Below are 15,029 nucleotides of genomic sequence, written 5' to 3'. Positions count from 1 at the left end.
ACAAAAAATGGTTACTCAACAACAGTTTGAGGAATTTCAGAATGTAACCCATCAACAATTGGAGGACTCCTTAAAGCAATTGCAACATAAAATTGAGGAACAACTGCAAGATAAAATGGATCAATTACAACCATTAGGTCAATTGGAGGAACAGATTTCCACGAGATTTAAGCAGTATGACCAAAGGATGGAACGAGTATCCCAAAATTACACTGAGGTGCAGGATGTGGTTAAAGCCATGGAATCGGTAATTAACGAACACACCTTTCACATCCGAGAACTTCGAGAGGATATGAATTGTTTGCAAGAGTGGTACCATGCTACTAAGGAAGAGCACGATGGTGGACATAGACATCAGTCCCACAGTGGACATAGAAATCAGGCTGCATATAATGGATTAGAACCAGTAATCTCTCATGATGGTGGGCAGTGTGCGAATTAGATAATCTATATTGGGGAGGATAAAATTAGGCCAAAGGACATAGTCTGAAGGTTCACATTTCAAAATGAGACAATAAATGCCTTACCCCCATATATATATATATATATATATATATATATATATATATATATATATATATATATATATATATATATATATATATATATATATATATATATATATATATATATGAAGGGCTCGGGTGCAATAAGGAGCTAACCCTCAAAAAGTTGTTTCCGAGATAATAGCTTTTGAAAGTTTGAAAAAATCCATAAATCGGAATTATTATTTTTATGTTGTGCAGTTCATTCGAAAAGCTTCACTAAAGTTTCTAGTTTATATAAAGACATACAATTATGTACAATTAAAATGAAAAGATGTTGAATTTGTTCTTTTTGTAATTCAATATTACTCATTGTTGGTTAGCTCCTTATTGCATCAGAATTTTAGGAGTCAGTTCTGTGGGATAACAACTAACATAAATGCACAAGAATTATATTGTGAACAAAAAATATACATAATAATGAAAAATCAAACTGAAGTATGTAAGGAAAACTAAATACTTTACAAGTTTAATGAATATGTAAGTCAGTCACAATGCTCTTAGCGCTGACATGAAATAGTGGCATATTATTGCAGGTCACAAATTACATTGAATTCAACCAAGGTTGACCCTTCTTATGCATCAATCATCAAGTCCATCCAACATTTCTACACACTCTTCTCCAGCTACTTCCGTCGGAACAAGGCTACGATAAAAATTATGGTATATTGGGGGGATCCATTCCAACAGAGACATTAGATCAGAGTATTTCCGGATATCTATAGGAATTCCTTCCTGGTACTTGCGTGGCAAATCGTTGAGGTTCACTTCTGGCTGTGGGCGGCCTCGTTTCTTTAGGTTGCACGTAGTCCATACAGGTGCTTCCTTCTGGTACGAATAGCTTACATGCAAAACATAGGGAGTAGCTGATTCCATCTTAAACACGGCTGCATCTGAAAACTTGAGAGGCTGTTTGGTGTCTGTGGTTATTTTCTTGGAAATTGATGACACAAGTGGTGTGAAATCCTTGAAGTCGGTTTGCTGCATGCGAGTTACATGAAATTTCTTCTTTCTGTTGGCACTGCTGATTACATGTGCCCACTCATCTGTTGTATACACAATGGGGTGATGCCTACGTGCGTACAGTTCTATGCGGCCAAAATCACGATCGCATGGCAGTTGTGTGTGGCCTACGACTGGAAAATGATGAAAAATTTTCTTAAATCGTCCACACCGAAGCAGTGCTTCATATAAGGCAATCAAGGTCCAATTCTTATTTTGCCCTTTGCAATTGTCACTAATAATATGAAGTTCTTCACTTTGCACGTTATTTCCCATAATGTATTTAAGTATGCAACTAGAAATTTCAGAGGAACCGCGTTTAGCTATATTTTCACTCCAGAGAAACATAAAGCCAATGTCCGAGCCACAATCATGAACTGCGAAATTATAACTCCAGAGTTTTCTCTTGTAGAAAGCAGGACCAACCGTTAATTTTGGAGTTGGGAGGGTCTTTTGTAAATCAACGCAGATTACATGATATTTCGTAGGATCTGAAGAAGCAAGCTGTGAGAGATAGGTGAGTTTCTCCTTAGCGGCTTCTGCCCTAGCTAGGTGTAGCGCTCTACTGGCTTCTAACTGTTTGGCTTCGTTTTCGTCATGTACAGATTTAGCATGATCCAAATTTATTTTATTCGAGTCGCAAAAGGAACAAGTGTCTGACTTAGGTAATTTAAACCCTATACAAAATTCCTCACAAAAAAGCCTTCGGAATCTGTCAGAACTAATGGACGTTGTCTGCTGAGATTCACACCACGGAATATACTTTGTCTCATATAGAGAATTTATCGTGAGATCGCAGTCCAGGTACTGCTTGTTCGCGTTTTGGCTCCGGCTGTAGTGACTGGCATATTTCGGTATGGATGTTATAAACTTCCTTGCAGATTCCAAACTGGCTTCTGTAAAAGCATTTGGCCGGTTGTGATGCCTACCCCTTCCATCACTTTTGGCTGTGATGTTTCCACCCTTGATTTGTTCCTGAAGTAGCTGTATTCGTTTTCTGCTGCGGTGAAGTCCATGAACTGCAAGAAAGGCCTTCTTGCACACACTAACATCTACACCATTAATTTTCAAATTATAAGAAAACGTGAATGATCTCCTCGAAGATTGTCCTTTTGTGTAGGAACGTTTCGTATTCTGAATTCTCATATTTTGCATGAGGTAGGTGTTTTGTGTTGCATAATCAGCCAAGTCCCAGAATGAATGAAAAATAAACTCTATGTCCCCTTTAATTTTTTTCCAGCAATTTTTTGGACATTTACATGGTTCACCCACTTTCCTGGCTGAAACAACATCCTTCGAATGACTGGAGGTATATTGCTCCCCTTTATTTCTTCTTCTCTTACGCTTCACTCTCTCCCAGTTATCCCTCTCACATCGTCTCTTTCTGGCTGGAGGACGTTTGATTGGAGATCCCTCTGTCGTCCTTGTAATGTGAAGGTCATTCTGAAAAGGATAAGAGTACGATTTTAATAAATACACACTAGGTTCTTTACAACAGGAAATTAGAAATACCTAATGAAAATATTCTAGCCATAGTGCTATTGAATCTACTGTATTTCTAAACCGATATGACGTCTCAACCCCACTGCTATTCTGCGTGCGCGAAATTTAGCAAAAATCCTAGTCAGTAACAAAAATTATTTCCATTTGATGAAAATTGTTTCGTAAATAACTTCAGAATGTAAGGGAAATTTGAATACATTTTTAGCAAATTGAAAAGACTGTAATTTTCTGTACATTCCAGCCACACTAGCATTATTCCCAAAATAATTTTACGAAATGGAAAGAACTTTTGTCACTGACTGTACAATCCACTCGAAAATCATAAATATTCGAAACAAATTCATTATTGAAAATGACAAAACAATTCTGATCATTTATCGTGACACAGTGTTGTCACACTTGGTGCAATTTTACCAAATTCAGCACTTTGTCATTCAACGGCCCATTTTCATCCCCTTTTGTGAAAAAGTTGGTACAATTGTACCCAATTGTACCCAATGTAACAAATACTTCTCACATTTTCAAAAATGTCAATAAGACTTTTCCTACATTTTACAGTACTCATACTGTGTGTTGGACTCTTAAAAAATGCTGTTGGACATTCATTCTTTGACGTTGCATCGCTTAACGCTAGAAACTATACCAGGAAATAAATGACGATACATTGGCGCATCCGAGCCCCGTATGAACTAGACGAGAAAGTAACAGTGTTGTGGAAATATATTCTTAAAATAATAATAATAATAATAATAATAATAATAATAATAATAATAATAATAATAATAATAACACACAAATACGTTGAACCAAGTGTTGAATATTCTGAAGAAAACCAGCCTATGCTCAAATAAGTCTATAATTTATGCGTCGTTGCAAAGATTTTACACCAAACGAAAATAGCACGAAAAATATATTGACATAATTCCTGCCTTACCGCGGTAAGTTGTTTCTAATTACGCCATATTGACGTATATAAAGATACCCGAACATTTCTCCGTTTTATAGATCTGTATCGACGCGTTGATTTGGACCCTTGAAAGAGGGGGGGGGAGGTCTAGAAATTTACTTATTTTAGTTTCGTGTTACAGAGTCATGTATTACACTGGAATAAATTCAACCCTTTTTGTTTCAATTTGGTACTATTTTTCAGCTCCCTTCAGACCTAGGACTGTGGCAACACTGTCCTGACATGATTGCTTTATTACCTTTCTCATTTCATAGCATTTACAGCACCGTTCTTGACGCTACATTGTCAGAATTTGTCATAATCAGAGAAAAATGTACATGTGTAATGTCGCTTTCTTTGTGGTTAATTATTTCAGCAATATGGCGCTAACCAACATTCATTATATTAGCAGCTGTTGTCATCAGAAAAAGTTCAAGATTTTTCTGTACCAACTCGCTAGAGTCCTGACGAATGCATAGGGAATTGATTTGCGTATTAAGATGCACGTAAAAACTCACACTTAAAGACCGTTTTTTACAAGCCTATATCTGAGGCAATAAGGTGTTAACCAACATTTTAACAAAATAACAAAAATAAAACTCGTTTCTTACCTCAGAGTCGGTGCTGTTGTTGCTTGACACTCCAAACACATACTCTGGGTCATCAAAGCTGTTTTCACCGAGTAGGGGGCCATCTTCTTCATCAGAAACACTAATATGTGCGGAGGTGCTCTGCATAACATTCTCGATAACTGACATCCGCTTGTACGTTTCTTCTCAAGAAGGATATCACGTGATTGCGCGCGATGACGACACAGCACAAGCACCATCTGTTGATGAATGAAGCAGACCTTCATGCCTAATGTAGTACACTGTTTATCTCAATTTTGACAAAAGTGAGGGTTAGCTCCTTATTGCACCGAGCCCTTCATATATATATATATATATATATATATATATATATATATATATATATATATATATATATATATATATATATATATATATATATATATATATGTGTGTGTGTGTGTGTGTATGTGTATGTGTGTGTGTGACGTCTGTAATAAATAAGAGATTTATTAATTTAATAAATCTACCGACAATAACTATGCACATATATATTGTCTGACATACACACACCCCACTAAACCTTTCTGAACGTGTTTTAATGTTGTACTCACTCTTGTCCCCGTAGCTCTCTAAGGTTTATTTATTTAATAATTTGGCTCGAGCTATGGGCTACGTTATTCAAATAAAGTAAAACATTACACTGAAGTTTTTCAGACAACATTAATTGCGTGGACAGCAAACTGTACAACGAAAAGATGGAAAAATGAAGGGTTAACTTTAAAAAAAAAAAAAACGCTCCAGTTGAAATGCTTATACAGACACGGACAATGACACGGAGAACCAGTCGTATTAACAAATGCTGAAACAAATCTTGAATTATTCGCTTATTCACCTAAAAATCACCTTCATTAACATGTCTGCTCACTAGGAGCGTATCCCCCAGCGTGTACGTTAACATATACTTACGAGAGAATACCTATATTTCAGATTTTGAGTACAGTTTCAAAAGTTCATTTCCGTAAACTAAAAGCAGTGATTACTATGCTAATTATCACAAATTAAATGCAACTTTTGAGTTGCATACACACAACCTACTAGGGAATGAAGACCATGTGCTAACAAAGAGTACACTGGAAAATGAAATAACATGTTATAACAAAAATTAAAATAAGATGATAATCGATACAAATATAGAGGCTGAATATGACATATCCGAACTTCGCCAAGTATGGTAGAAGAAGGTACAGTATTTGTTTACTTCTTCTTGGCCAACCGCTAATAACATTTATAAATCTATATGTGGCTTTGTTATACGCAATTAGTACATTCAAATTCACAAACGATGACGAACTGAAGGGTACGAAGGTACAGTTGCAAGTAACAACCGTAGTCATAATAATATAGTTCTACTAAACAACGTTGAAAATAGTGGGTAATTAGGTGGTAAGTAGAAATGACCAAAACTGAACAGTTTACATCGATCATTTCGAAATACAGCTAGAAGATTAAATTTACAAGAAATAACAAAAATCAGTGAAATTTTGAGTTATACTAAGCATAGTTTGAGGGGGAAAGCGAGCATCCCCGGTGGGGATACTTCAGCTGACTTCTTTGGGGGGGGGAACAAAATGTGATTGAGGGGGAAAATCCCCCTCATCCCGCCCGGTAATTCGCACCCTGATGGTGGGTATAGAAATCAGTCTCCTTTTAAGGAACCAGAACCAGTAACATCTGATCAAGTTTTGGAGGATAGTGAGTCTTCGGGATATAGTGAAGGTAGTACCGAAGTTGGAAGAAGAAAGAAATATTCATCCTGTAGGAAGTCAAAATGTTACGGTAAATATTCAAAATCACATAATAATGACAAACCTTTGCGATTTAGCGAGGTAAAATCATTGACCAAATTTAGCGGTGGACCTGATGATATTCCTGCACGGGTATTTATCGAGAAGTTTGAGGATGAATGCGACTTAATAGGCATCAAAGAATCGAAATTCTTGAAGATACTTCCACACGTCTTACAACCTCCATGCTTAACGTGGTTCAAAGCCATTCGAGAAAATCTCCATGCTTATTCAGATTTTAAAGCTGCCCTACTATCCAATTATGAAAACGACTTTATCCTTGCCAACAGGGATGCTTTATTACGTACTAAAGTTTTCGATCCCCGAAGCCACAAGAATGTTACGGAATTCGTAGTATCGACATACAACGAATTAAAAGCTCTAAATCCTAATCATCCTGAATCGCGTATAATTGCTTCAATTCGCATCCTATTGCCGTTCAGATTGCAACAAATGTTAATGTCAAATGCACAATGTGTCAATTTCAGTCATATGGTCATGCTAGTGCAGAACTTTGAGAGTCAATATTTGATGCAGAAAAACAATAAAAATCCCAATAGAGGTCAGGGTAATGTTAGCCGCAATCCTATTAATTATGCTCAGGTTCGCAATATAAGTGTACAGAATAGAAATACCTCCCACACACAAGGAAATGGCAATCGTCGTTTTAATGAACGAGCGTGTAATCTAAATAATAACGGTAACTCAACTCAATCTAATGGAAGAAATAATAATAGGAATTTCAGAAATAATCACCGAAATTATAATCGAAGTAACAACAATTATCGTAATTATGCACAAAATCGATTCATAGGTGATAGCAATTATAATAACAGAAATCCAAATTCTATGTATACATACAATCAATCCCATTCTACTCAAGAATGCGGAATACAATGTTCCTTAAGTGCGCCCTTTGAACGAATAACTTGAACCATTAAAAAGGCGTCCGACAGATTTGTATTAGATCGACCTTTGCTTATGTCTATGGTTAATGTGTTCTTTATTCAATTTATTACTAAAATGTACGTTAAAAATATATGTAATTTGAGAAATATTACGAAATGTCGATGAAATAAATTTATGGCAATCTACCAAAAATACTAGAAAGAAATGGATGGACTTAGTCAAAAATGTAGTCCCTCCTGAGATCATAAGTAAAGTTAATATAAATAATGTATAAAAGAGGGAACTTAATCTCAAATGAGATAAACACAGTATTTTATAGTTGCATAATTTAGTTATTGTATTTCTCCTCATGTTATTTTATTTTCAACTATTTTTCTAGTGTAACAATTATTTTCTTCAATGTTAACGTATGCTATATTGTTTTATTGCGTTCACAACACTATAATTACTCGTTAAGCCCTTTATGTGTTCTATATGTATATTCACGTAGAATGTTTATTCCGTGTTTACATTTGGATCAATTCTATTAGAGAACAAATCTATATTTAATTCAGTGCAATTATGCTTAATTTCATGAATTAAACTATATACATTATAGTAAATATATCCCAGTGAATCTAAAAATAATTGTGGACCGTATTATTATAGTTACTTTTCTATTGACGCACCTTGTAATTTATATTATAATGACAGGCCAAAGAATATGCTTAATTATGTGATTAATATATGATACTGATATAAAATGTAATCCTATGTATATACAAGGGCTGATCAAAATGTGTATTCTTGTACGGTCCAGGATTCTTTTCATTTATTGTTAATAAATAAATGAAATTCATGTTCGTGGCGCCAGATACAACGGTATGTTGTATAGTGTTGTACTGTTGTACTATTATTTACCTGTACCGGTATTAGAAAGACGATCAGAGGTGCGACAACGGAGCATATTTTGTAAAGAAGAAGAAAAAGGAAATTGTAAAGATTATCATTGCTCCTTAGTTACTGTAATTGGATATAAATAAGAGAGGTTGTTAAGTGAAAGATTACGAAGTTCTCAGAAGAATTGATGTTTAAGAAATTAATGGTTTGTAATAGGAATATTAAACGAAGGTATAAATAAATAATATTTTACGTTCCTATGTTCTGTTATAGATATTGTGGCTCAAGAAATACTTATTAAGAACCAGTGGTGTTGCACGGCCATCGCACTTAACTAAATGTAACAAACCCACAAATTATACGCTCAAAACGGCACTCTCTTTTGCACTGCATCAACAGATGAAGAATAATATTGCCGAAGATGTTTGGATATTTTCCTACATGAGAGGGGAAAGTGGGAGGCAAAGCGTTTTTCATTTATTTCATATTCTCAGAATCTTCTCAGAAGATGCATTAGAAACCAACTAACTTGTTAAACTCTTTTGTTTAGCGAAAAAGGTATGCTTTCTCCTCTACAAGAGCAATAAAACTCATTAGCAAGTGTCCTCTGAGAATCCTCAATGCGGTTGCGGAAGAAACATGTGTGTTTGTGTACTGGCGCGGTATCTTCGTTGGTGGAATGGATGAAAAGGCAAGTTATTGAGAGTGCATTTGTTTATTGGTTCCAATCACAAAGACTAGAGAAAGTAAAAAAGGAAGCCGGGAGAACTCCAACCCAGACTTGTTACAGCACCATAAGTAAAAGGAAAATGTTGCTTCCCTCCCCCCAAAAAAAGAGAGGAAACATTGCTCGTTGAAAATCTTATTGTAAAACAAACAATGTTTTGTTATCTATGAAATTGTCGGGAAAGATGCAAGGCCCAGAGGCAAAAGGGCTAAATTTGTTAGGGAAAGGAAGATCTTTCGCATAGAATTCTTGGCCACACGACTGACCTTGCGTAAGTGTTATTGCTTATTGAAGGTTTCCTAGGATTTCCACCAGAAAGCAATTTATTGCGGACAGAAAAAAAGAATAATTTCAAGTTCAGCTTGAAGTTCAAGAAGCTGTTCTGTTTGATGGTTAACCAGGTCAAGACTCATGATAGATACACTTGTGGGGAAAAGACTTTTCTGTCTACGGTAATATATCGCAGAACCGAGAATAATTCCTGTCCGTTATAAAGAGGTTATTGAAACGTTTGAGGAAAAAGGACTGTCCGCGTCTGCAGTAGCGTAGCCAGGATGTGTGTTTGGTTTGCTTAGAGTTAGCAACGAGAGAAGGGAAATGTGCAAACTATGAAAACAATTGATATTATCACAACGACGCAATATTATAGGAAGCTTACTCAGTGAAGATAATTCATAATACAAAAACAGGATACCTGATATTGAACTATGACCGCAATAAGGCAGTAACATAGGAAATTAAGTCAGTGCTTACGGATGCTTGGACGCGTGACATTGCATCATGCGTCGGACATTGTACACATGTACATGTGTCATCTGTATCGTATTCTAGGTGCGGCAGTTGATGAGAACCAATGAGAAGGCTAAAAGGGCAATAGGTTTCAATATTTAGGAATGGCGTAATTTATGGTCTGATCACCACGAGATTTGAGTGTGACCCGATATACTTTAAAAGTCTGAGGATCCCCAGCCCTCAGTGATTCGAGAGTCAGCCCTCAGGTGTTCCACAGTCAGTGCGACAACCATCGGAGTAACGACTCACTCAGCTTACAAGAATTCAGCAAGGTACGTAACAAAGATTCTTATAGTACTATTCTCTTGTATTGGGGATGTCATATCAGATTCAACTATGTTTTGTCTCCCTACAATAAAGCTCTCACGATTAAGAATGAGAGTCGTATAATTGCATTTCGCCGTCTATCTTCAAAGAAATGTTGATAGTAAAATAACTATTGTGAATACTCAATAACAACCAAAATAATGAGCTGGTAGTTGCTTAATCAATCATGTAAATAAGATTCCATCAATATTAACTAGAGCCTTTATTCAACCCCTAGACTTAAGTTCCCATTATTCCCAAGTAACTCTTGGTGTTTACCAATATTTTGTCTTGTGACAACCGCTAAGTGTTAGCGTGAGCAATTCTCCAAATATATGGGAAAAACGAGCAAGATGAAACTAGAGAGCTGCCCCATCGTCACATCAGTTTACTACATTGTGCGCTGAGTTAAAGTAAACTTGTATTTCAGGGGTCAGGGGCGTAAATAAGTGCCCCGCACATCCCGCATTGCGGGAGGCCTCAGGCTATCAGGGGCACCCAAATCGGGGGTGTTAGTCAAGTGGTTCCTCTTTTGAAATTAAAGGTATTATAAAGGAGGAAGGAACTAGGGCTGACCAACCGAGGTTCAAGTTTACATGTCACTCCGAATTATATATGTTGTGGCTACGCAACGTATATAATTCTAAAAGATTCTTCCAGCAAACAGGTGATACTTATCCATTTCTGTTAAGGTGGACAGGATATTTGAAAGAATAGAAAAATGTATCCCCCCTCTTTGTTTAAAGTTTGGAATTTAGAATTTATGAATGAAATTAAATGTTTTCATAAGCCTAACTCTGCGGTCATTTTGTAAAGTAGTAATATTGATATACCTATGTTTTGTGAAGGACGTTAGCAATATGACACATAATTATAATAGGAGGGATAGAGGTTCAAATTTTCCTTCGGGACATAATGAAGAAACTTTTAGTTCATGTAGCGATGAGTTTTTGGGGTATTCGTGTCATCCACTAACCCAAACTACTTTCAGTGGCGGAGCCAGGAGATAGTAAAGAAGCCTCAGAGAATATTGAAAATTCTCAAATAAGAATCAAACGCCATGTTAGATTTTACAAAAGGTATTTTCCTGCTAAAATGGGTGAAATTGTTGGTAATAATTAAAATTAAATTTGTAAAATTAATCCTAGGTTAATGGAAACATTTTATAGGTATAATTTAAAACGTTTGTTGGAACTTTTGGTGTTTGTGTTTTATGTTTCATTCTATTCCTGCAGGAAAAGTAAATCATCCCTCATCATTGTCAATGTCTTCGTATTGTAAACGTTTCTGTTAATTACCTGTAAGTTTGGGAATTTGGAAGGAAGAAGAATTCTAAAGAAGCAACGACCATGAGGTTTGGATAGAACATTTGGGGTAATATAACAATTTTAATAATTAATCTTTGTTTGGTCGGTATTCAAAATTGTGTCCCTCTGACCCCAGGGAATTATCTATGTTACGATTAATTATTATAAATTGTAAAGCTCCTTTTGTAAATGAAAACCCCTTTCAATGCTTTCCTAGATCGTAGATGACAACATTGACTTATCAGGCAGCTACGCAGCTAGCTTGCTGCCGAGACCAGCTGCGCGAGCAGAAGGAATGACGTTATAGCCAAGGCTTCCACTCCGCAAGCAACGAACAGCTCCTGCTGTTTCCTGGTAGAATTATAAGTGCAATGTAGGGGGAAAATTGTAGAGCTTGATAAAGAATATGGGACGCCGCTAGTGCCTGGAAAACCCAGTCTGAGATTAATTTAGTGAGAATTTTTGGCTTTTGAAGACGGATTGAAAACAAGTGGATGTTAATATAAGTAATATTGTGATAACAGATATTTAGGTGTAAAAATAAACGTAATTAGCTGTCTTCTGGAGGGCCTGCCTAACATTCAACATTGTGTGTGTGTTTGATCCAAGGTTTTGAAGTGAGTTATATTTAATGAAAGTTTTCTCTATAAACCTCTCTTGGATTTGTTTTCTAAACTCGTAAAGAAACCAGTCATTGATAACAGTCACTTTTCCTTTTGGGAAAAGCTGCTCTTATTTGGGGTCCCTATTAAATTTAATAAAAGAGGGAAGAAAAGAGAAAATAAGAGTAAAGGAAGTAACCTCACTTTAGATTCTGTCCTAAACCTTCCGATTGGAAACTCTAATGGTGATTTCATAATGAATTATTTCTGTCAAAAATTCTTGTGAAAAAATATTAGAGATAAGAAGGGGGGATGCCTTATGAAGAAAGTCTTCGAGTGTTTTGGAGTATTTAAAAGGTTTGTTTTCATGTTCAAAAAAATTTCTGCTTAAGTCATTATTACTTTTGTGAAAAGATTTGTTTATTGTATATATATATTTCATTATAATAAATTGTTAACTGCCTGTTAATTTTGGGATTTAGCGTTTCAGATTAAGGTAGTTTAGATCCTTTCCCACAATTTTGGTATTCACTTGAAAAAAAAAGAAAGGAATATATTCACTTCAAGGTTATATATTTAAATTGAGTGGTGGAAATTTTTTAAAAATATATGGAAAGTATCAGTTTACTACATTGTGCACTGAGTGAAAGTAAACTTGTATTTCGGAGGTGTTAGCCAAGTGGTTCCTCTTTCAAAAGAAAGTTATAAAGGAGGAAGGAAGTAGGGCTGACCTACCGAGGTTCAAGTTTACATGTCACTCCGAATTATGTATGTAGTGGCTACGCAACAATTACTACTGGTTTTGAGTTACACTATGAAGTGCTACAGGACGTTATACACTGATAGAGACAACGATTCACCACCACGATACATGGACTCCTGATGCATCACTACTTGAATTTCTATCACTGTCAATTGGATTTTGCTAATAGAGCCCCATATGTTTTTCCCTTGTATCATACTCATCATCTAACGCTTCACATTTATCCATCATATGCATAGTAATTACCAACTAATATGGGCCTCTTCTTTCTATATCAGTTCCTGAATATCTCTAAGACAAATACATCTGTTCACCAACGAAACCTAGTGGTGTGGCGTCTAGTGCAATTCATAATCATTTCATCATATCGTCCTTTTAATTTACATATTATCTTTTCTACTTTTTTACTTGCAAATTGTCTCTTATTATCCTTCATATATTTCGCAATGGTTTTATAGATAGAGACTAAATGACGTTCCGGACGAGTCTTTTCCCTCCACCAATTTTATTACAAAATTCTAATTAAAAATATCTTTGATTACAAAGAGTAAATAGTGTCCTTCCTTAATGACCAAATGAAGGGATATTGATATTTTGCCGACTGCCCCTTCCGCTCGTGGCAGCATCCAGATCACTGGCAAGGTTTATGGTGGAAAACGCCTCAGCTCACGGTTTTAATTGAAGATGGGATCCCTAGTCCAGTGCGACATAAGGCATAGGAAAGGTGTACTCTTAGTCCAATGCGACCTCAGAGCAGGTGATGATCGACTGATCGCCTGATGATCGACTGATCCCAGGTCCCTCCGTGGTTGCGCTTTTATTTGTCCTCTTCGGGTCCTTTCGTGAGGTCCGTCACCTTTCGGCTTCCTCCGGTGTCTTCCGTGTCTACTTCTCGTCTGTTTCATTGTTTATAATCAATAACACGTGTTGTGTTAACATGTGCTTCTGTTATGATGTGGGGATCCTTACACCCCCACACTGGAAAAAATAATCTGTAAGAGAAAATACATAATAATATTTTGAGAAAAATACATAATTGTTATTAATGAAAGCTTTTGCACCACAACACTGAGATATTTGGACACACTGTATAGACACTATAAACACTATGATACATTTGCAAATCACTATGAAAAAAGTTGTTGTGATATATATATATATATATGACTGGTAATAACAATATATTTCGGTCCCATCTAAGCAGGATAAAGGTAGTCACTATTATTTCCCTCAGAGTGGGTAGAAGTGCCATCAGTGTAATCAATCAATATATATCAGTTCGCTAATGGTTGGTATCGGTCGATGATGCTGTTTTTTAGAACCAGTATCTATGTTTAGGTCACACGCGGTATTTGTAGCCTATATTGGTTGAGTTTCAAAATTACCTAGGTAGTAGTAGTCGGCGGTGAGTTAAGTCTTTCTAATGGTAAAGATATGTTTAGCCAATTAGTTAAATTTTTGTTTTGTAACGGGCTTATAAAAGATGAGGCACAAATGAATTATTATCAGAACTAAGGAAAGAAGAATGAACAGTTTTAGAATTTGGAAAATTTTCGTTAAGAAAGAAGATAATAGAGATCGTGAATTTTTGGTCACTGTGTACAATGTTATTAAGAGCCTGATCTTTTGAACATCCTGTAAAAAATGACGTAATAGGTATTCATGAACTTCGTATTGAAGAAGCGATGTTGGAAACAAGAAAGCATTTTATTTCGACCTTGCATGGATTAATTAATGCCTTTTGAGACTAAAAAAGAGAGAAAAAATGTTGAGTTTGCACTTTGCTAGATGAACGGAAATACTGATATAGCGAAGTTAAATAACAGAATGAGATACAGTTTATAATTAAAATAAAGAAGTGCGATATTATGTTAGTGCATGTTTTCTTTTTTTCGTTTCTTCTATTGTTAGTCCATCTCCTGTTTCCGGTAAGTACTTCAAAGCTTGTTATATTCTTCTTCTTGTATTTGTGCCTCTATCTTCTAAATTCTGTATTCCCTCAGTTTGGTCCTTGTAGAATGGCTTCAAGCGGTCCACCGCAATTTCTGGAATTATGTTCCGAAATTTAGGAGGTAATTCTACACGATATAAATTTGGATTAAGCTTCTCTAAGATTCTTGCTGGTCCTTCGTAATGAATGGCTCAGATAAACCAATCTTTGTTGTAGGGTAATATACTAAACGAGGTCCCCTGGATTATAAAATGTCTGTTTATAGCGTTTGTCATAGAACTTTTTGTTTAAGATATGCCTGTTCCAGGTTATTTTGTGCTTTCTTCCTGATGGCTGTTAATTTATCCCTGTCAACTTGTATGTGTTGTCTAGATTCTAGTG

General features: G+C 35.8%; 1 protein-coding gene across 1 annotated transcript; it reads left to right on the top strand.

Moving 5' to 3' along the window:
- Nucleotides 1-4,801: 4,801 nt before the first annotated feature.
- LOC145682085 (uncharacterized) lies at nt 4,802-12,020 on the top strand. Its single transcript, XM_081753680.1, has 3 exons — nt 4,802-4,827; nt 6,262-9,991; nt 11,261-12,020. The coding sequence occupies exons 1-2, from the start codon at nt 4,802-4,804 to the stop codon at nt 7,343-7,345; spliced, it is 1,110 nt and encodes a 369-aa protein (XP_081609806.1). The 3' UTR covers nt 7,346-9,991; nt 11,261-12,020.
- Nucleotides 12,021-15,029: the final 3,009 nt, after the last annotated feature.

This window comes from Thermobia domestica, chromosome 3 (assembly GCF_964235325.1).
Source record: "Thermobia domestica chromosome 3, izTheDome1.hap1.1, whole genome shotgun sequence".
In the NCBI taxonomy this organism is placed as follows: domain Eukaryota; kingdom Metazoa; phylum Arthropoda; class Insecta; order Zygentoma; family Lepismatidae; genus Thermobia; species Thermobia domestica.
The sequence above is the reverse complement of the archived record's forward strand: the minus strand, read 5'-3'. Positions and strand labels throughout refer to the sequence as shown.